The sequence below is a fragment of the Procambarus clarkii genome, chromosome 39, assembly GCF_040958095.1.
Source record: "Procambarus clarkii isolate CNS0578487 chromosome 39, FALCON_Pclarkii_2.0, whole genome shotgun sequence".
In the NCBI taxonomy this organism is placed as follows: Eukaryota; Metazoa; Arthropoda; class Malacostraca; order Decapoda; family Cambaridae; genus Procambarus; species Procambarus clarkii.
The window spans coordinates 16140291-16163473 of record NC_091188.1 but is presented as its reverse complement, the minus strand read 5'-3'; the positions used below and the strand labels follow the sequence as shown (position 1 = coordinate 16163473).

At 49.0% G+C, this 23183-nt stretch overlaps 1 protein-coding gene across 1 annotated transcript; it reads right to left on the bottom strand.

Moving 5' to 3' along the window:
* Positions 1 to 7484: 7484 nt before the first annotated feature.
* Positions 7485 to 20983, bottom strand: LOC138372561 (uncharacterized). The gene is made up of 3 exons (XM_069338039.1): positions 20213 to 20983; positions 18253 to 18318; positions 7485 to 9137 (listed from the first exon to the last, which is right to left on the bottom strand). The coding sequence occupies exons 1-3, from the start codon at positions 20981 to 20983 to the stop codon at positions 7485 to 7487; spliced, it is 2490 nt and encodes an 829-aa protein (XP_069194140.1).
* Between the last annotated feature and the right edge of the window lie 2200 nt (positions 20984 to 23183).

Here is a 23183-nt window from a genome sequence, read left to right as displayed (position 1 = left end):
GGCCCTCGGCCGGCCGGGCTGGTTCATTTGGGTCCCTCCAATGTTCCAGGATGTTTTGTTGTGTTTGTAATTACGTAAGAGGTTAAGTACCACGTAACAAGCTTCGCTGTTGCAGAGCTCGATGAAGCTTGTTAGGTGGTTAGCGCTTCCTCCTCATATCGTTGCTCGTCGTGTCAAACAGCTCACCAAGATAGGAATTTAATAAGGTGTGTTTGGGTCAACCGTGTGTGGGATGTGTTGTGTTGTGTTGTTGGATGTTATACTGTGTTGTGTTGTGATGTGTTACCGTGTTGCGTGGTGATGTAACATGGTGTGCTATTTTGTGTTGTGACGCGCTCTGTTGTGTTGTGACGCGCTCTGTTATGTTGTGACGCGCTTTGTTGTGTTGTGACGCGCTCTGTTGTGTTGTGACGCGCTCTGTTGTGTTGTGACGCGCTCTGTTGTGTTGTGACGTGCTCTGTTGTGTTGTGACGTGCTCTGTTGTGTTGTGAACACCCCGACACGTGGTGTCCTCGTCACATTACACAGCCCGAGTGAGTCAGACACGAACCACTTCCACAGTAAATAACTTGAAGGAAATATTTCATTAATTTCGCGGGAGTTTTGTCGTGAGACGCAATTTATAATTCGATTTCTTACTTGTTAATAGCTATAATAGATGGCTCTCAACGAGACCCTGGCGTCTCTCTCGTCACGCGAGGTAATGCCGAGGGGTGACAGCTTAATTATAATTAGTTAAATGGTCAAAATTAGATAAATATGCAATGCACTCGGTGATATTATGCAATAACTCATCTGAGTGGGAGTTCAGGTCTCAACCTGAGCCTCCGAATAATGGTAGGAACGTTCTGATTGCAAGAAATGCAGAAGCAAGGAGGCGAGTGAATTATTTCGGAGAAACTCAAGCGTGACCAACTGCAGACATTGTGAAAAACTGTCACAGTGGTCACGCGTAAACAGGGAGGAACAACCCCGAGGTTGAATCATTGTTAGCAGTACACAAGAGAGGCGAAGCACTGTAAGTTGAAGTACGTTTATTGAGATACTGTAATACATCTCAGAGGGATAGAGTAGCTTAAGCTATTTCTACCCCTCCAAGGTGGAGCCCTTCACTGCTACTCGTGTCTTTATCCCGACACCTGACATTCTGCTGGTCAGGTCAGGAGGTGAATTCTCAGCCAAAATTGTATTTAATATAACCTCATAAGTATTTTCTTTTATTTTTTCGCAATTAACAAAATTATCACTAGATGGCAGTCTGGTATGTTTAGTATCTCTGGAAAGCAAACATTACTGGCAGCATAGCCACCGAGGACGTGGCTAGGCAGCATTGCCACCGAGGACGTGGCTAGGCAGCATTGCCACCGAGGACGTGGCTAGGCAGCATTGCCACCGAGGACGTGGCTAGGCAGCATTGCCACCGAGGACGTGGCTAGGCAGCATTGCCACCGAGGACGTGGCTAGGCAGCATTGCCACCGAGGACGTGGCTAGGCAGCATTGCCACCGAGGACGTGGCTAGGCAGCATTGCCACCGAGGACGTGGCTAGGCAGCATTGCCACCGAGGACGTGGCTAGGCAGCATTGCCACCGAGGACGTGGCTAGGCAGCATTGCCACCGAGGACGTGGCTAGGCAGCATTGCCACCGAGGACGTGGCTAGGCAGCATTGCCACCGAGGACGTGGCTAGGCAGCATTGCCACCGAGGACGTGGCTAGGCAGCATTGCCACCGAGGACGTGGCTAGGCAGCACTGCCACCGAGGACGTGGCTAGGCAGCATTGCCACCGAGGACGTGGCTAGGCAGCATTGCCACCGAGGACGTGGCTAGGCAGCATTGCCACCGAGGACGTGGCTAGGCAGCATTGCCACCGAGGACGTGGCTAGGCAGCATTGCCACCGAGGACGTGGCTAGGCAGCACTGCCACCGAGGACGTGGCTAGGCAGCACTGCCACCGAGGACGTGGCTAGGCAGCACTGCCACCGAGGACGTGGCTAGGCAGCATTGCCACCGAGGACGTGGCTAGGCAGCATTGCCACCGAGGACGTGGCTAGGCAGCATTGCCACCGAGGACGTGGCTAGGCAGCATTGCCACCGAGGACGTGGCTAGGCAGCATTGCCACCGAGGACGTGGCTAGGCAGCATTGCCACCGAGGACGTGGCTAGGCAGCATTGCCACCGAGGGCGTGGCTAGGCAGCATTGCCACCGAGGGCGTGGCTAGGCAGCATTGCCACCGAGGACGTGGCTAGGCAGCATTGCCACCGAGGACGTGGCTAGGCAGCATTGCCACCGAGGACGTGGCTAGGCAGCATTGCCACCGAGGACGTGGCTAGGCAGCATTGCCACCGAGGACGTGGCTAGGCAGCATTGCCACCGAGGACGTGGCTAGGCAGCATTGCCACCGAGGACGTGGCTAGGCAGCATTGCCACCGAGGACGTGGCTAGGCAGCATTGCCACCGAGGACGTGGCTAGGCAGCATTGCCACCGAGGACGTGGCTAGGCAGCATTGCCACCGAGGACGTGGCTAGGCAGCATTGCCACCGAGGACGTGGCTAGGCAGCATTGCCACCGAGGACGTGGCTAGGCAGCATTGCCACCGAGGACGTGGCTAGGCAGCATTGCCACCGAGGACGTGGCTAGGCAGCATTGCCACCGAGGACGTGGCTAGGCAGCATTGCCACCGAGGACGTGGCTAGGCAGCATTGCCACCGAGGACGTGGCTAGGCAGCATTGCCACCGAGGACGTGGCTAGGCAGCATTGCCACCGAGGACGTGGCTAGGCAGCATTGCCACCGAGGACGTGGCTAGGCAGCATTGCCACCGAGGACGTGGCTAGGCAGCATTGCCACCGAGGACGTGGCTAGGCAGCATTGCCACCGAGGACGTGGCTAGGCAGCATTGCCACCGAGGACGTGGCTAGGCAGCATTGCCACCGAGGACGTGGCTAGGCAGCATTGCCACCGAGGGACGTGGCTAGGCAGCATTGCCACCGAGGACGTGGCTAGGCAGCATTGCCACCGAGGACGTGGCTAGGCAGCATTGCCACCGAGGACGTGGCTAGGCAGCATTGCCACCGAGGACGTGGCTAGGCAGCATTGCCACCGAGGACGTGCTAGGCAGCATTGCCACCGAGGACGTGGCTAGGCAGCATTGCCACCGAGGACGTGGCTAGGCAGCATTGCCACCGAGGACGTGGCTAGGCAGCATTGCCACCGAGGACGTGGCTAGGCAGCATTGCCACCGAGGACGTGGCTAGGCAGCATTGCCACCGAGGACGTGGCTAGGCAGCATTGCCACCGAGGACGTGGCTAGGCAGCATTGCCACCGAGGACGTGGCTAGGCAGCATTGCCACCGAGGACGTGGCTAGGCAGCATTGCCACCGAGGACGTGGCTAGGCAGCATTGCCACCGAGGACGTGGCTAGGCAGCATTGCCACCGAGGACGTGGCTAGGCAGCATTGCAGGCACAGAGGACGTGGCTAGGCAGCATTGCCACCGAGGCGTGGCTAGGCAGCATTGCCACCGAGGACGTGGCTAGGCAGCATTGCCCACGAGGACGTGGCTTAGGCAGCATTGCCACCGGAGGACGTGGCTAGGCAGCATTGCCACCGAAGGACGTGGCGAGGCAGCATTGCCACCGAGGGACGTGGCTAGCAGCATTGCCACCGAGGACGTGGCTAGGCAGCATTGCCACCGAGGACGTGGCTAGGCAGCATTGCCACCGAGGACGTGGCTAGGCAGCATTGCCACCGAGGACGTGGCTAGGCAGCATTGCCACCGAGAGGGACCCGTGGCTATGCAGCATTGCCACGAGGACGTGGCTAGGCAGCATTGCCACCGAGGACGTGGCTAGGCAGCATTGCCACCGAGGACGTGGCTAGGCAGCATTGCCACCGAGGACGTGGCTAGCAGCATTGCCACCGAGGACGTGGCTAGGCAGCATTGCCACCGGAGGACGTGGCTAGGCAGCATTGCCACGAGGACGTGGCTAAGGCAGCATTGCCACCGAGGACGTGCTAGGCAGCATTGCCCCGAGGACGTGGCTAGGCAGCATTGCCACCGAGGACGTGGCTAGGCCAGCATTGCCCCGAGGACGTGGCTAGGCAGCATTGCCCCCGAGGACGTGGCTAGGCAGCATTGCCCCCGAGGACGTGGCTAGGCAGCATTGCCCCCGAGGACGTGGCTAGGCAGCATTGCCACCGAGGACGTGGCTAGGCAGCATTGCCACCGAGGACGTGGCTAGGCAGCATTGCCACCGAGGACGTGGCTAGGCAGCATTGCCACCGAGGACGTGGCTAGGCAGCATTGCCACCGAGGACGTGGCTAGGCAGCATTGCCACCGAGGACGTGGCTAGGCAGCATTGCCACCGAGGACGTGGCTAGGCAGCATTGCCACCGAGGACGTGGCTAGGCAGCATTGCCACCGAGGACGTGGCTAGGCAGCATTGCCACCGAGGACGTGGCTAGGCAGCATTGCCACCGAGGACGTGGCTAGGCAGCATTGCCACCGAGGACGTGGCTAGGCAGCATTGCCACCGAGGACGTGGCTAGGCAGCATTGCCACCGAGGACGTGGCTAGGCAGCATTGCCACCGAGGACGTGGCTAGGCAGCATTGCCACCGAGGACGTGGCTAGGCAGCATTGCCACCGAGGACGTGGCTAGGCAGCATTGCCACCGAGGACGTGGCTAGGCAGCATTGCCACCGAGGACGTGGCTAGGCAGCATTGCCACCGAGGACGTGGCTAGGCAGCATTGCCACCGAGGACGTGGCTAGGCAGCATTGCCACCGAGGACGTGGCTAGGCAGCATTGCCACCGAGGACGTGGCTAGGCAGCATTGCCACCGAGGACGTGGCTAGGCAGCATTGCCACCGAGGACGTGGCTAGGCAGCATTTATGCCACGGTGTCAGCCACAACCTTGGCAACGGGAGACATCATGACACAATCGTGACATCATTGTGTAACAAACTAGGCTGGTTGTAAGAATTATCCAGAGTGGTTTATCGACAATAGAGAATGGGAAGCTGAGCCCGCATGGTGACCTGGGAACCTGACCCCCAGGGGGATTCGCGGTGGAAATAACCGACGCTTTGTTCATAGCTGCGTATAATGAACCATCCTATAGTATTCAGTAATTTAGAGAAATTAGCCTTTATTCATTTTGCATTAAAATTGTATTGTATAATAGTACTGGATACAATATCAAGAGTATTCTAATTATTGAGTTTAAGTCTCCATCAGTGACGTCACGAATCAGATCTAACTTGTAAGGCGGAGTGACCGGCGGTCATAGGTCAGCAGGGTTGACAGGTCTACTATTTCTCAAAGTTTTAATAACCATTTTTGTGATCGGGAACAGCTCTGCCGTTAGAGGCTTGTGTAATTTAATTTCAGTAAAATATTTCAACCAGTCTGGATCAATTAAGTACAACAGAGGTTAATTGTTATAACTTAACCTTGCTAAAGTAACTGGGTAAGCGATGCGGAACAATACAATGTTCTAGTCTGGGCTAGATCAGACGAGGACAGATCAGTGTGGTCACGGAAGCAGCTGGGAGAGGTCAAACATCTTACCTCTCCCCGAGACCAGCCCAACATCTGTAGCTGGTAAAACAGAGGTATAGTTGCTATGGTTATGTATAGAAATAGTCTCATTTGCCATTCAGGTCAAGTAGGGAGTGTTAAAGTGACAGGGAGTGAACATATTTAGATTTTGTTTTAGTTTTTCTTTTAATAAATTAAGTTAATAATTTGCATTTTTATTGTTTCCATTTGGTTATGTGTATACTTGTCCTGGTCACGTGGTCCACACGAGGCAGAGTTGGATTGGGCGCCGATTCTAACATCGAATCGGAATTATCATTACCGTGTAATTTATTCCACACTCAAGGTCATCGTATATAGTGGGGATCAAGCCCCTAGGTTGATTAATTAGCGTGATCGATCCAGACCTCGATCATTGCTCTTGTGTTACTGGTCTGGTGGTGGCAGCGTAGAGGCGACTCTAGGGTTTTGCTCAGAGCCTAGGTCACGTCATACTGGGTGTAGAATCCTAAGTCGGTCAATCGTCTTAGGACCACGTGGCGTGGAGTTGGCTTTGGTAATAGTTTTGGAGTCCCTTGGTAGAGAATAAAAAGAAAGAATACGGGTAGAGGGAGTAGAAGGTAGAGAAGTAGTGAGAGAAACCCAAACCCGTGTTACAATTGACCGAGCCATCATGTATGATCACACATCAGTGGATCCAACACCTGTGTTCTATTGCAACTGGTCCGTTAATAGACCTGACGATTGTACCCCCTGAAGTGACAGTCTCAGCCTCCTTCAGGGTCCAGCACCAGTATTATCGTGAGAAACATCGCATATAGTTGACGTGTTGTCTTATCTATCGGCCGATAGATAAACACGCACCGTTAGTTTCTTACCGTCAGCCCATTCTATATTCCAGCGTTCATCTGGAATTGCGACTGTGAATATATTTTACTTGAAGATGATCTAGTGAGTTGCGAAAAGAACTGTATGTACACCAGAGCAATAGCGCCTCGTGCTACGACCTAAGGGAAACACAGCTGCCTGTCAGAGGAAGAAATTATTGGGCCGGCGCCACTCAGTGCGCTGGTGTAGTTGAGTAGTTTATGCCCCACTGACGGTGGCGTTGTTGTTCTCTTGTACATGATTATTGCCCGAGTATCCTGATCACAAGTCCTGTGTCCCTTTGCATACCAGGATCGTTAGGAAAACTGCGCTAGTGATTGGTTGTCAGCCGTGTTAAGTTAGGTGTTGTCCGGAAGTAGACCGTGAATGGTTGGTTAAATGTCCTTTGTCACATTAATGCGATAATAACTTTCCTGACACCACTCTAGAGTAAATCAATCACTGATTATACTAGTAGTTAACACACACAGACATCACACTAACGTGATTCATCAAATGAACAAATCCACAAGGGCCGTGACGAGGATTCGAACCTGCGTCCGGGAGCATCCCAGACACTGCCTTAATCGACTGAGCTACGACAGGGTAAAAGGGTTGAAACCGTGACGCAGGTTCGAATCCTCGTCACGGCCCTTGTGGATTTGTTCATTTGATGAATCACGTTAGTGTGATCTCTGTGTGATGATGATGTAAGGGCGAAGAGGGAGAACAGCCTGTTGACATAGCTCGGGTGCAGGGGGGAGGGGGGTTATGTAAAAGCCTGGTTTGTGCCTCGGAGAGGCTACGGGATCCAGTAAGTTCAGTAGAACTTCGGTTTCAACCCTTTTACCCTGTCGTAGCTCAGTCGATTAAGGCAGTGTCTGGGATGCTCCCGGACGCAGGTTCGAATCCTCGTCACGGCCCTTGTGGATTTGTTCACTAGTAGTTAAGTTGTGAATAACCTACTGGTAAGCCTTTAACTCAATGTCTTCAACACCGAAATGCCTAATTAGTCACTAAACTAAAAACGTGTTGAGGACACAGAGAGGAGACCTTTAAAGTGCTCCATTTTTCACTCATTATGCACCCAATTGTAGTAAAGAAGAAACACTATTTCCACTTCTGGTGCCCAGTATGGGGCCTCGTTGTCTGGTGCCCAGTATGGAGCCTCGTTGTCTGGTGCCCAGTATGGGGCCTCGTTGTCTGGTGCCCAGTATGGGGCCTTGTTGTCTGGTGCCCAGTATGGGGCCTCGTTGTCTGGTGCCCAGTATGGGGCCTCGTTGTCTGGTGCCCAGTATGGGGCCTCGTTGTCTGGTGCCCAGTATGGGGCCTCGTTGTCTGGTGCCCAGTATGGGGCCTCGTTGTCTGGTGCCCAGTATGGGGCCTCGTTGTCTGGTGCCCAGTATGGGGCCTCGTTGTCTGGTGCCCAGTATGGGGCCTCGTTGTCTGGTGCCCAGTATGGGGCCTCGTTGTCTGGTGCCCAGTATGGGGCCTCGTTGTCTGGTGCCCAGTATGGGGCCTCGTTGTCTGGTGCCCAGTATGGGGCCTCGTTGTCTGGTGCCCAGTATGGGGCCTCGTTGTCTGGTGCCCAGTATGGGGCCTCGTTGTCTGGTGCCCAGTATGGGGCCTCGTTGTCTGGTGCCCAGTATGGGGCCTCGTTGTCTGGTGCCCAGTATGGGGCCTCGTTGTCTGGTGCCCAGTATGGGGCCTCGTTGTCTGGTGCCCAGTATGGGGCCTCGTTGTCTGGTGCCCAGTATGGGGCCTCGTTGTCTGGTGCCCAGTATGGGGCCTCGTTGTCTGGTGCCCAGTATGGGGCCTCGTTGTCTGGTGCCCAGTATGGGGCCTCGTTGTCTGGTGCCCAGTATGGGGCCTCGTTGTCTGGTGCCCAGTATGGGGCCTCGTTGTCTGGTGCCCAGTATGGGGCCTCGTTGTCTGGTGCCCAGTATGGGGCCTCGTTGTCTGGTGCCCAGTATGGGGCCTCGTTGTCTGGTGCCCAGTATGGGGCCTCGTTGTCTGGTGCCCAGTATGGGGCCTCGTTGTCTGGTGCCCAGTATGGGGCCTCGTTGTCTGGTGCCCAGTATGGGGCCTCGTTGTCTGGTGCCCAGTATGGGGCCTCGTTGTCTGGAGCCCAGTATGGGGCCTCGTTGTCTGGTGCCCAGTATGGGGCCTCGTTGTCTGGTGCCCAGTATGGGGCCTCGTTGTCTGGTGCCCAGTATGGGGCCTCGTTGTCTGGTGCCCAGTATGGGGCCTCGTTGTCTGGTGCCCAGTATGGGGCCTCGTTGTCTGGTGCCCAGTATGGGGCCTCGTTGTCTGGTGCCCAGTATGGGGCCTCGTTGTCTGGTGCCCAGTATGGGGCCTCGTTGTCTGGTGCCCAGTATGGGGCCTCGTTGTCTGGTGCCCAGTATGGGGCCTCGTTGTCTGGTGCCCAGTATGAGGCCTCGTTGTCTGGAGCCCAGTATGGGGCCTCGTTGTCTGGTGCCCAGTATGGGGCCTCGTTGTCTGGTGCCCAGTATGGGGCCTCGTTGTCTGGTGCCCAGTATGGGGCCTCGTTGTCTGGTGCCCAGTATGGGGCCTCGTTGTCTGGTGCCCAGTATGGGGCCTCGTTGTCTGGTGCCCAGTATGGGGCCTCGTTGTCTGGTGCCCAGTATGGGGCCTCGTTGTCTGGAGCCCAGTATGGGGCCTCGTTGTCTGGTGCCCAGTATGGGGCCTCGTTGGAATACAGAAGCTAAATTGGAAAGTAAAGTGTCACGCCACAAGCAAGTCCGAGTGAGGACGGTTCAAGCAAGAGTATCTGGATTTTTCATGGCAATTCATAGACCTAAAGCTACGACACCGTCAGCTAGGAGGAGTGCAAGGAGCAGGTGCTGCAACACCTGCTGGTTGTGCTACTACAATGACAGGTGTGTGGGGGGAGGGGGGGAGTGCTGGAGGGGTGAGTGGGAGATCATCACAGTGGATGTGACCCCTGGGAGATGAGTCCCTCCCGACCAAGTGGGAGTGACCGCTGTGGGTCACGGTGAATGCCACACTGGGAGAGAGAAGAGAGTTAAGAGTGAGTCAAGCACTTTAAACACTTTGTTGGAGGCTTCTACAGTAGAGAATGTGTGTCGAGAAGGTCCTGATGAACGATGCCAGCTCAGAGAAAAGGTGTTGCAGGCTCGTCCTTGTTCATCCTAGATGAATACCAAATTAGGCCAGAAATACGCGATTCGCCGGGGTATAAAGTAGCGGTGCAACCTATGAAACGTTGGACTGCTCAACAGAGCAGGGGAAGCAGCAAACACATCTCTCTCATGCAATCGCAAGCAAGGTATGATGACCAGAGGAGAAGGCGTTCAACAGAACCGAACGTTGAATGAGGTGAAACCGTCAAACTACAACAGGTTTCAGGTCCACTACGGGGTTATCTTGAGGTTATCTTGAGATGATTTCGGGGCTTTTAGTGTCCCCGCGGCCCGGTCCTCGACCAGGCCTCCACCCCCAGGAAGCAGCCCGTGACAGCTGACTAACTCCCAGGTACCTATTTACTGCTAAGTAACAGGGGCATTCAGGGTGAAAGAAACTTTGCCCATTTGTTTCTGCCTCGTGCGGGAATCGAACCCGCGCCACAGAATTACGAGTCCTGCGCGCTATCCACCAGGCTACGAGGTCACCATAGCCCGTGCTACCTGGAACTTTTGTTTCGAATAGCTGAATCAAAAAAACAAAACCGTCAAACTATCCCAATTAGCTCACTTTGACGAGAAAAGTCGACTACATAGATGGATTCATCAAGAACTTCGAATGTCACGAGGGCTGATGTGCTGATTGCACGTGCAAGATCAAAGTTGACACTCACTCTCTGCTTATTGTTAAAGGGTAAAGCACTTACCATCTACCACAGCTTGTGTCCACACCAGCTTGGAGGTTATGAGGCGTGGACAACAGCGCTGTGAACGGTTCTGCCACCCATTACCCCATATGCTAGAGAATTTTCCTAAGGCTCAATTGCAAAAGGGGGAGTGACAGGTGTGCTACTGTTACCCGAGTTGCAGGGGGGAGGGGGGGGGGGTAGACGTGTGTGCTACTGTTGCCTCGGTTGCTATCGAGTCTAAACCGTCACTGTGAACTCACACAAGACAGCTCCGGGAAGCATGGAGTTCTATGAACTGATGATTTATGTGGTTCTTTGGATGCATGTGAATCGCCTCCGTGCATGCCACTCAGAGCTGGAGATTGTGTCAAATATGTCTATGGCCAGGCAAGCTGGTCTGTGAGCCGGGGTCATTGGATAAAAGAAAGGAGTTCAGTCGCACGAAAGGCCCCATGCTTCAGGTATCGACGAGGGAGCCGAGACTAAGGCTGGTATGCCAGAAGGTCAAGGGAACCCCTATCCAGTAGGCAAGTTCAGAGGTGGTGTAACTGTGACAAACCAGGTCATCATGGAATCGATTGCATGGCAAAGCAAAATGGAGGAGTTTACACACTATGTTCGAGATCTAGTGGTAAGAAGTATTCCAACAAGGGTAAGTATTTACTAGCCCGAATGCTTGAGGAAATGGATGGTAATGTTAACAGAAAATTGGTGAAAATCTTCTGTGATAAAATGTACCACCACGTACATGGCTGCAAGATCCTAGTGAAGGCAAGTAGTGAAACGTGTACCTGCACCTACATGCAGTTCCCTAATTGTTATACTAATGAAAAAGTGGAGTTGTCTGTGTAGGTCGTTTCATCGTACATCATAAATTCAGGCTGAAGCCTAGACAAGATCCAAGACGAAATTCATGAGGATAACCAGAAAACCCAACTGAAGATATCAAGGTGAAAATTAACCGTATAATTGATGCTGGTAATGCTAAAAAAAAAAGTAGTGTTCACCTGCCAAAGGTCCAGGATGACTACAACCTTGGATACATTTACGGTAATGCTACAACCCACAAGCCTGGTAACCCTCTACAACACACGTGAAACCCGTCCTCATACAAATTACATCGCTTTCCACTCTTTGCGCTACGGCCAAAAGAGGACGTAATATAAAAATGAAAAATAATTTAAATAAATTTTGGATTTTTTTCCCCAAACAGCCAGTTAAGGGTCATCTGGTAGGTTAGGAGGGCAGGATGTGCTCCGAAGGTTTTAAAACCTTCGGTTTTAAAGTTTCCTCTGCTAACCTAAGATCCTAAACCAGAGGACCCAAAATAGAAAATGGAACAATACGTCACTTTCGTGAGCCGATTTCATTTTTAATTACGTCCTTTTTTTCAGCCTGAGTGCTCATGCGAGCGAAAAGCGACCTAATTTTTAAGAGGACGGGATGCAACATCAGCCACGTATAATCTAGCTGAACGACTCGACACTATACTGACTCCACATGTCCCAAATAAGTTCAGCTTGAAATCAGTCACCGATTTCTTAGACATAGTGAAGACCACTAAAAAAGAAGTGATCATAGCATCTCTAGACGTGGAATCCCTATTTAAACACGTCCTTGTAGACACCACCATCAACTTAATGTTATACAGAATCGACCGTGACAACACCACTCCGAAGCTAGACATTCCAGAGTCTGCGCTTCGTAATCTTCTGGAGATTTGGACCAACATGGCCCCATTCACAACCCCTCGGGGAGACATGTATACGCAGGTAGATGGAGTAGCCATGGGGGTCCCCACTAGTAGTCCTTTTTACCAGCTTTTATATGGGAACACTAGAACATACCATCTTCAAACCATATTGAAACCTGGCCCCTACTACAGATAGATCAGTGATATATTCATGTGTGTGAAAGACCTCCAAGAGTGGACGCGATAGAAGGATCTGCTTACCAAAACTCAGTGATTAACTTTATATATTTTAGTTTGTGTTGATAGGGAAATGTGTGCGCTTAGGGGTGTCGTCTTGACATGCCCAGTAGCTGGAGGGATTGGTGCCCTGAAGCTATATAAAAACCATGTACCTCCCCGAAGTGGCAAAGGAAGTTGGGAAAAGTGAAAAATGAACTAGGCATCGATGGTGCACTCCCATTCCTCGGTGTCTTCGTGAGAACCAACGACGACACTTTCACCTCAGAAGTTTACACTAAATCCGCCAGCACTAACATGTGTGTGAATGACTACTCTGAATGCCCAGACAGCTTTAAAAGATGTGTAAAAAAAGCATTTATACAGAGAGCCCTTACTCATTGTTCCGACTGGCAAAACATCCACAAGGAACTGGACAGAAGTCTTGAAGTTTAACAAACAACTGGTACACGGATACAGAAGTCAACTCCCATATCACAAGATATTTAGACAAATATTTCAACAGAGAACAACAACCGCAACAGCAAACTTCCCCGCCCAAAAAACTCTTATTACAAATCCACTTTGAGCTCTCAATACGAAACTGAAGAATGAATAATTAAAAATACAGTTTCAGATGGAATGAAACAGACAGCCCCTGACCATAAATTGGAATTCATTATTTTCTACAACACAAAAAGGACTGCAGATTTAATAATTTAGAACAGTTAGAACTTGACCAACCATGACTGTACAAAAGACGATGGTTGCCGGGGTTATTTCCCCCACCGTCCCGACTGCACTTGGTGGTGAGCTTGGGCATAGTTATTTCATCTAATCGCCTCACTTTGTGGGGCCACGTGAGCAACACAAATGCGAAAAGGCTTTAATGGTCCCCAAGCCAATATGCAACTGAAAACTCCACACCCCAGAAGTGACTCGAACCCATACCGCCAGGAACTCATTGCAACTGGTGTACATGGTACCTTAAACCACTCGACCATCAGTGACCGTACGAAAGGCAGTGATAGCCGAGGCTATTTGAACCACCACCCTGACCACACTTTGATGGTAATCTTGGGCATAGCTATTGCATCAATCACCTCATTTTAAGGCACCGTGTACACAATTTTCAATGTGCTCCTGGCGGTCCGGGTTCGAGTAACTTCTGAGGTGAGGAGTTTTAAGATGCATAAATGCTTGGGGACCATTCATGGTTATTCGCATTTGTGTTGCTCACGTGACCCCACAAAAATGAGGTGATTAGATGAAATAACTAGTTGAACTAACCTCGGCTGAGGAAATTGATAAACTACAAACAGATATTAACAAAGTTTTCGATTGGGCAGCAGAAAATATGATGTTTAACGGTGATAATTTCCAGGTACTCAGATACGGTAAAAATGAAGATCCTAAACATAATACAGGGTACAAAACACAATCGAATCTGCCCATAGTAGGAAAACAGCATGTCAAGGATTTGGGAATAATGATGTCCGACGACCTAACGTTTAGGGAGCATAACCAAGCCAGTGTTGCGTCAGCCAGAAAAATGATAGGATGAATTATGAAAACCTTCAAGTCCAGAGATCCCATCACAATGGTTGTACTCTTCAAATCACTTGTGTTGTCCCATCTTGAGTTCTGCTCAGTACTCACTTCCCCCTTCAGAGCAGGAGAGATTGCTGAAATTGAGGGAATACAGAGAACATATACGGCACGCATAGACGAGATAAAGCACCAAAATTATTGGGATCGTCTCAAAGCTCTCCAAATGTACTCATTAGAAAGGAGACGAGAGAGATACCAAATAATATACACATGGAAAATACTAGAGGGACAGGTCCCAAATCTGCACAGTAAAATAACGTACTGAAGTGAACGATATGGAAGAAAATGCAGAATAGAACCAGTGAAGAGCAGAGGTGCCATGGGCACAATCAGAGAACACTGTATGAACATCAGAGGTCCACGGTTGTTCAACGTCCTACCAGCGAGCATCAAAAATATTACAGGAACAACCGTGGACATCTTCAAAAGGAAACTAGATTGTTTCCTTCAAGGAGTGCCGGACCAACCGCGCTGTGGTGGGTATGTGGGCCTGCGGGCGGCTCCAAGCAACAGCCTGGTGGACCAAACTCTCACAAGTCAAGTCTGACCTCCGGCCGGGCTTGGGGAGTAGAATAACTCCCAGAACCCCATCAACCAGGTATCAACTATGCCCAAGATTACCATCAAAGTGCCGTCGGGGTGGTGGTTCAAATAGCCTCGGCTATCTTTGCCTTTCGTACGGTCACTGATGGTAGAGTTGTTTAAGGCACCGTGTACACCAGTTGCAATGTGCTCCTGGTGGTCTGGGTTCGAGTCACTTCTGAGGTATGGAGTTTTTATAATATATATATATATATATATATATATAATATATATATATATATATATATGTCGTACCTAGTAGCCAGAACTCACTTCTCAGCCTACTATGCAAGGCCCGATTTGCCTAATAAGCCAAGTTTTCCTGAATTAACATATTTTCTCTAATTTTTTTCTTATGAAATGATAAAGCTACCCATTTCATTATGTATGAGGTCAATTGTTTTTTATTGGAGTTAAAATTAACGTAGATATATGACCGAACCTAACCAACCCTACCTAACCTAACCTATCTTTATAGGTTAGGTAGCCGAAAAAGTTAGGTTAGGTTAGGTAGTCGAAAAACAATTAATTCATGAAAACTTGGCTTATTAGGCAAATTGGGCCTTGCATAGTAGGCTGAGAAGTGCGTTCTGGCTACTAGGTACGACATTATATATATATATATATATATATATATATATATATATATATATATATATATATATATATATATATATATATATATATATATATATATATATGTCGTACCTAGTAGCCAGAACGCACTTCTCAGCCTACTATGCAAGGCCCAATTTGCCTAATAAGCCAAGTTTTCATGAATTGTTTTTCGACTACCTAACCTACCTAACCTAACTTTTTCGGCTACCTAACCTATAAAGATAGGTTAGGTTAGGTAGGGTTGGTTAGGTTCGGTCATATATCTACGTTAATTTTAACTCCAATAAAAAACAATTGACCTCATACATAATGAAATGGGTAGCTTTATCATTTCATAAGAAAAAAATTAGAGAAAATATGTTAATTCAGGAAAACTTGGCTTATTAGGCAAATCGGGCCTTGCATAGTAGGCTGAGAAGTGAGTTCTGGCTACTAGGTACGACATATATATATATATATATATATATATATATATATATATATATATATATATATATATATATATATATATATATATATATATCCATAACCTTTAATCACCTTTTTGCATTATTATTTTTGTATCAACCCATGTATATCTTGTAACCATCAAATGCATAATACAGCACAAAAATTAAAAAAGGAAGGGGGTGGTAGGAGAAAAGCACACAGAAACTGTATTGGAGGGGGATCTAAACATTCCCTCTAATGCGTTATGTGTGGTTTCCTCCGAGGCTATGGGTCCCCCTTCTTCCAGCTAGAGGTGGTACTCCCTTCCATATATGTTTATATATATATATATATATATATATATATATATATATATATATATATATATATATATATATATATGACTGAAAACTCACACCCCAGAAGTGACTCGAACCCATACTCCCAGGAGCAACGCAACTGGTAACTACAGGGCGCCTTAATCCACTTGACCATCACGGCCGGACAAAAGGAAGTGATAGCCGAAGCTATTTGAACCACTTCCCCGCCGGCAACTCGGATGGTAATCTTGGGCATAGCATTTCACCAAATCACCTCATTCTTTGGGGCACACGTGAGGAATATCACATCCGGCCGTGATGGTCAAGCGGATTAAGGCGCCCTGTAGTTACCAGTTGCGTTGCTCCAGGGAGTATGGGTTCGAGTCACTTCTGGGGTGTGAGTTTTCAGTCGCATATAGTCCTGGGGACCATTCAGGCTTGTTTGCATATATATATATATATATATATATATATATATATATATATATATATATATATATATATATAATATATATATATATATATAATATATATAATATAATATATATATATATAATATAAAATAATATGAGTACTTGCTTTGCACTCTTACATTTAGCTGGGAGTGTACACCTCTACACTACCTTACACTCAGGGTGTGCTATTCATGTGTCTTACACTTCCCTTCACCTCTGAGATTGAGCTGGTCCTTTCAATATGTTTTTTTTACACGTATCATCACCTGCCCTACAATGAAGGGGACGTAGTCACAGACCTAGCAATTGGACTTGTAATTATTCTTGGGTCGGGCAATTTTGACAGCAATATTGCCACGTCGCCATACCTGAGGTCATTAGATGACAAGGTTCACTCCCTCGTTGCTCTGTTTAGTGTGGTGGTCATTATATATTTTATTAAAAAAAATGTTTGCCTCCCTTTTAGCCTTTGTCTTAGTGCTATTGTGTTCCTCGGGCACTTACTCACTCGATTTCATTTTTTGTGGTACTGTTCTGTTTTTTGTAGTCTGGTGCAGTAAACACCCGGAGTCGCTACAGCTGTATCCCGAGACGTGTATTTACCAAGTTGTATTCACCTAGTTGTGTTTGCGGGAGTTGAGCTCTGCTCTTTCGGCCCGCCTCTCAACTGTCATTTTTTTTTCTCCTCTCTACGTACTTACGAGTTTGTTTCCTGGGAGTGAGGTTAGCTCGTTGGCCCCACCTCATCCTTCTCGGATTTACCGAAGTGTTTCATTCTTTTTTCAATTGTTTTCCCCCATTCCCCTTCCATTAGGCTTATAGTTGCATTTTGGCTCAATTACGTAATTCTCCTTTTGTTCCACTGCTAGTTAATGGTGCACTGCCGTAGTACTTCCGTATGCTATGGTCACTCATTTGAGTTTCCAATTTACACCCGCATATATTTCTTTCTGCGCTTATGGATACATAACTTTGTCCATTGAATGTACTCACCTGGATGTACTCGCTTAGATGTGCTTGCAGAGTCGAGCTAGACTCCTAGCTCCGCCTTCCGAACGTTCGTAGATTAATTCAATGGCACATTTCTCACACTTTTATCAGTTTCATTATAAATTTTGAATCGAATTTGCTTCAACGACTTCTGGATCTTATCTATTCCATTTATTGAGTGTTTGAATACTGAAAAAGTTCTTTCTGCATGCGATAAGTCACAATAACATGGCTAAAGTAAGTTGACCAGACTACACACTGGAAGGTGAAGGGAAGACGACGTTTCGGTCCGTCCTGGACCATTCTAAAGTCGATTGTGACAATGGACTTGAGAATGGTCCATGACGGACCGAAACGTCGTCGTCCCTTCACCTTCTAGTGTATGGTCTGGTCAAAGTTCTTTCTGGTGTCTCTTATGACTCACATGCGTTTCCAGTTTCCCTCTATGATCCCTCGTTCTGCTGTTCCTAGCTTTGAACAACGCTGCTTTATCTGCTTTGTCAGTTTCTCTTGGAGGGCGACAGAATAGCATATACGATACTATCTCTCCTTTCCTCCTGTGAAATAAGGTCCAGTTCTCTTAGTCTTTCTTCTTAGCTCAATCCCCTCAGCTCCGGGAACGAGTCTCATTGAAATCTTTGGAACTGTTCTAGTTTTTCCTTGTCCTTTTTTCAGGTAAGAGTTCCATGCTGGGGATGCATATTCAAGAGTGGATCTCACCTTCGCTGTATATAGGATCCGGAAAGCTGCTTTGTCCAAGTTTCTGAAGGATACACGGATGTTGGCTACTATGCCATATGCAGCTGTTGTTATTCTGGTACTGCCCAATAACAACAGCTGCATGTGATGGCAGAATAACTTCTGGGATCTGATTTTGAATTATGATCCATTCCCAGGTCTTCTTTTCTGATGAAAGCATTTATCTTCCCTTAATCATATACTGCAGTATTGATCATCGCACTCCTGTTCCACTCCTTTACTTTGCATTTGGCTATGTTGAATTCTAGCAGCCATTTTTTCAGACCACTTCTTAGTGGGTGTCCAAATCCTGTTGCAATACATCTCAATCTAACCTTGACCTGACTCTTTTCATTAGTTTTTGCATCATCTGCAAACACTAATATGAAGAAGCCAATTTCCTGTGAAGTCAATGACATTTATTAGAAACAGGAAGGGCCCTAGAGCCGACCCTTGTGGTACTCCACTTGTAAGCTCTCACCACTGTGCTGTGTCTGCTCTCACTGTAACCCTTTGCTTCCTTCCAGAGAGAGACTATCTGACCCACTTTAGGACTCTTCCATATATGCCAACCTGCTTTTCTAGTTTGAGTAGGAGTCTTTTATGTGGGACCGTATCAAATGCCTTCTGACAGTCAGGGAATATGAAGTCTACCCATTCCTCTCTCTCCCTCTTGCTTCATTTGTGTAATTTTGTTGTAGAACTCCAGCAAGTTTGTCAAGATTTTCCTTTGCTAAAATCATGCTGGTGCCTTGAGACAGTTTATCTATTCTAAATGTTCTATCCTACTTTGGGGCAGTCCCGAGCTACTTGCAGGGGATACTTGTCAGTGATACAGGTCTGTAGTTTAACGGTTTGTGTCTTCCCCCTTTCTTGTAGAGTGGCACCACATAAGCCATTTTCCAGTTATCAGGAAGTTCGCCCGTTATTAGGAATTCAATATGAGGCAAGTGAGCTAAACAATGCTTCACTCTGTGTGTGTGTGTGTGTGTGTGTGTGTGTGTGTGTGTGTGTGTGTGTGTGTTTTTACGTTACCGTGAATTCGTGGAAGTGAGAGCTAGATGTTAATGACCCGCCTACTACTTTAGTTCTTCACATTGCACTGTTAACAATTTTGATGTTAGAATTTAACCTGCCATTAAAATTGTAGATGTAGTTGAGGGTTCCACAACTACTACTTACAGTGCTGCCCACTTGTGGACCGCCAGGAGACGGTACACGTACATACATTTCTTCAAATCATTCGCATTTCCAGCTTCCACTTGTGTCTTCTCGTCCTTCTTTCCATAACTACAAAGAGGCTGCCCTTGTCTGCCCTTCAGTTCTTCTCATTGTTGAAGAAAGTAGCGATCATGTCCTCTGTTCCTCAATTATTTTCTCCAGGGATGTGTGTGGTCTACTTTCCTTAAAGTATCCTCACTAAGGCCACTTAGCTCCTCCAATAAATCTTGGTGCAAGCCTTTGTATTTTTTCAATTTTTGTTTTGTGCTGCACGAGGTGCGGATTGTAAGTTGGTGGTGCATATTCTAATGTCGGTCTAACAAAAGCCATGGAGATTGCCTTTCAAAGATTTTGGTTTCTAAACGCCCTTATAATGTTTGCCAGCGTCCCATATGTTGGCGATGTTATCTTGCCAATATGTGCCTATGGAGTTAGAATTATACTTACTCCAAAATCCATCTCCTCCTCCCCCTACCCCCCCCCCCCTCCCCACCCCCACCCGCCCAACCACTTGGGCTGGACGGTAGAGCGACAGTCTCGCTTCCTGTACGACGGCGTTCAATCCCCGACCTTCCAGGTGGTTGGACACCATTCCTTCCCTCCGTCCCACCCCAAATCCTTATTCTAACCCCTTCCAAGTGCCATATAGTCGTAAAGGCTTGGCGCTTTTCCCTTGATAATTCCTTCCTCCCCCCCCCCATCCCCCCCTCCCCCCCTCCCCTTCCCCCTCTGTCTCTCTCTCTCTCTCTCTCTCTCTGTGCGTGTGCGTGCGTGCGTGCGTGCGTGCAGGCGAGGTAGCCAGCATAGCCCCCAACTACGACCTCAGCCCGCTGTTAGGTAATATGATCGGTGACTCCATCCCTGGATGCTCTGCTGTCTTCTCCAGAGTTCCTGGTGGGTGGCTGTCTTGACCCTGGTACGGTGAGTGACTGTCTTGACCCTGGTACGGTGAGTGGCAGTCTTGACCCTGGTACGGTGAGTGGCTGTCTTGACCCTGGTACGGTGAGTGGCTGTCTTGACCCTGGTACGGTGAGTGGCTGTCTTGACCCTGGTACTGTGAGTGGCTGTCTTGACCCTGGTACGGTGAGTGGCAGTCTTGACCCTGGTACGGTGAGTGGCAGTCTTGACCCTGGTACGGTGAGTGGCAGTCTTGACCCTGGTACGGTGAGTGGCAGTCTTGACCCTGGTACGGTGAGTGGCAGTCTTGACCCTGGTACGGTGAGTGGCAGTCTTGACCCTGGTACGGTGAGTGGCGGTCTTGACCCTGGTACGGTGAGTGGCGGTCTTGACCCTGGTACGGTGAGTGGCGGTCTTGACCCTGGTACGGTGAGTGGCGGTCTTGACCCTGGTACGGTGAGTGGCGGTCTTGACCCTGGTACGGTGAGTGGCGGTCTTGACCCTGGTACGGTGAGTGGCGGTCTTGACCCTGGTACGGTGAGTGGCGGTCTTGACCCTGGTACGGTGAGTGGCGGTCTTGACCCTGGTACGGTGAGTGGCGGTCTTGACCCTGGTACGGTGAGTGGCGGTCTTGACCCTGGTACGGTGAGTGGCGGTCTTGACCCTGGTACGGTGAGTGGCGGTCTTGACCCTGGTACGGTGAGTGGCGGTCTTGACCCTGGTACGGTGAGTGGCGGTCTTGACCCTGGTACGGTGAGTGGCGGTCTTGACCCTGGTACGGTGAGTGGCGGTCTTGACCCTGGTACGGTGAGTGGCGGTCTTGACCCTGGTACGGTGAGTGGCGGTCTTGACCCTGCTACGGTGGGTGGCTGTCTTGACCCTGGTACGGTGAGTGGCGGGGGAGCGGCACTCGGCCTGGGTGATAGTGTCGCGGACGAGGGACGCCATGGGCTATCTTGAGGTTATCTTGAGATGATTTCGGTTTTTTTTTTGGTGTCCCCGCGGCCCGGTCCTCGACCAGGCCTCCACCCCCAGGAAGCAGCCCGTGACAGCTGACTAACACCCAGGTACCTATTTTACTGCTAGGTAACAGGGGCATAGGGTGAAAGAAACTCTGCCCAATGTTTCTCGCCGGCGCCTGGGATCGAACCCAGGACCACAGGATCACAAGTCCAGCGTGCTGTCCGCTCGGCCGACCGACTCCCTAAGAGGTGTGCTGGGTGTGGTTGTGGCGAGTTATCAGGGTCGGGCGGGTAGTGGGTTCAAATACCTCGAAATTTTGCTGACAAAACTTATTTCTGTGATGCCGGTGAAGTCGTACAAAGTTCCTTCTTTCCTGATGTTCTATTTCTTACAATCTTTTCAATCACCTTGAATAGTAAGTTAGGGACACTAGCCTGTTGTTTAGTGCCTCTTGTCTATCTTCTTAAATGTTACAACTACATTAACTGCCCTCTTAAGTTTTTGTCAATTGTTTTCTTTAATAATGACCTATTATACAACGTCGAGTGTGGCAATCATAGTGATTCTGCTTCCTCTTACGGCATTAACGGTGAGATTCTAACTGGGCCAAAACCCTTTGTTACGTCCAGTTCCAATAAGTTTCTTTTCCTCACCACTGGCAATGTCAAACTCTTCCAGTGATGCCTCGATAAACTACCCCGTGCCTAGTTCAGGAACCTCTCCTTGGTCTCAGTTGTGAAGAGTTGGAATCTTTTCTTACGTTCCTCACACCTCATTCTTAGTGACGTGTATCTCGCCTGGACGGTAGAGTGATGACCACACTTTTTAAAAGTTGACGTTCAATGTCCGACCGTCCAGGAGGTTGGGCACCATTCCCTTCCTGTGGCGTAACCATTATCCATATATCCTCATATCCTTTCCAAGTGCTATATGGTCGCAATGGCTTTGTTCTTTCTCCTGATAACTACTTTACATGTTGCTTCACTGTTGTTTTCCTCCTCCTGTGGCTGTGAAGGAATTTCGGTCGGGTCTTTTCTTTGCTACGACAGTGTTGGGTTATCACTTGGCTACTCTTCTCACACTGAGGTGATGTGTACTCACCTAGTTGTTTTTGTGGGGGTTGAGCTCTGCTCTTTCGGCCCGCCTCTCAACTGTCAATCAATCCACTGTAACTATTTTTTTTCCACCACACCCCCCAAGGAATCAGCTCTAACAGCTGTCTAATTCCCAGGTGCCTATTTACTACCAGGTAACAGGGGCATCAGGGTGAGAGATACTTTACCCATTTATTTCTGCCTGGTCCGAGAGTCGATCCCGGGCCACAGAATTAAGAGTTCTGCGCGCTGTCCGCTCAGCTACCAGACCCCCTGTGTGTGTGTGTGTGTGTGTGTGTGTGTGTGTGTGTGTGTGTGTGTGTGTGTGTGTGTGTGTGTGTGTGTGTGTGTGTGTGTGTGTGTTCGTGTGTGTGTTCGTGTGTGTGTTCGTGTGTGTTCGTGTGTGTGTGTTCGTGCGTGCATGTGTGTGTGTGTACGCGTGCGTGTACGTGCGTGCGCGTGCGTGCGTGCGTGCGCGTGCGTGCGCGTGCGTGCATTCACCTAGTTGTGCTTGTGGGGGTTGAACTCTACTCTTTCGGCCTGCCTCTCAACTGCCAATTTAATCAACTGTTACTAACTACTATTTTTTTCTCACACAAACACACACACACATCCCTAGGAAGCAGCCCGTAACAGCTCTCTAACTCCTAGGGTACCTATTTACTGCTAGGTAACAGCCGCATCAGGGTGAAAGAAACTCTGCCCAATTGTTTCCGCCCCCACCGGAGATCGAACCCGGAACCTCGGGCCTTCGAATCCGAAGCGCTGTCCACTCAGCTGTCAGTACCCCTATGTGCGCGCGCGTGTGTATGTGTTGTCATATGTTTACACATGTATATTATTATAACAACGTAGACACCCATTTTCTTTAATGACACGTTAATAAAAATAGTAATACCTTACAATTACACTTAATTTTTACATTGCAAAATAATTTCCACTTATGAATTCAAGTCATATGAATGCAAATGGCCAACTAAATTATAAATTGGAGCAATTACCTACAATTAAAATTTGCGCTAATGAAGTTAATGAGCTAGCGATAATGAAATAATTGTTAGCAAGAGATAGCATGAGAAGCAAACATTCTC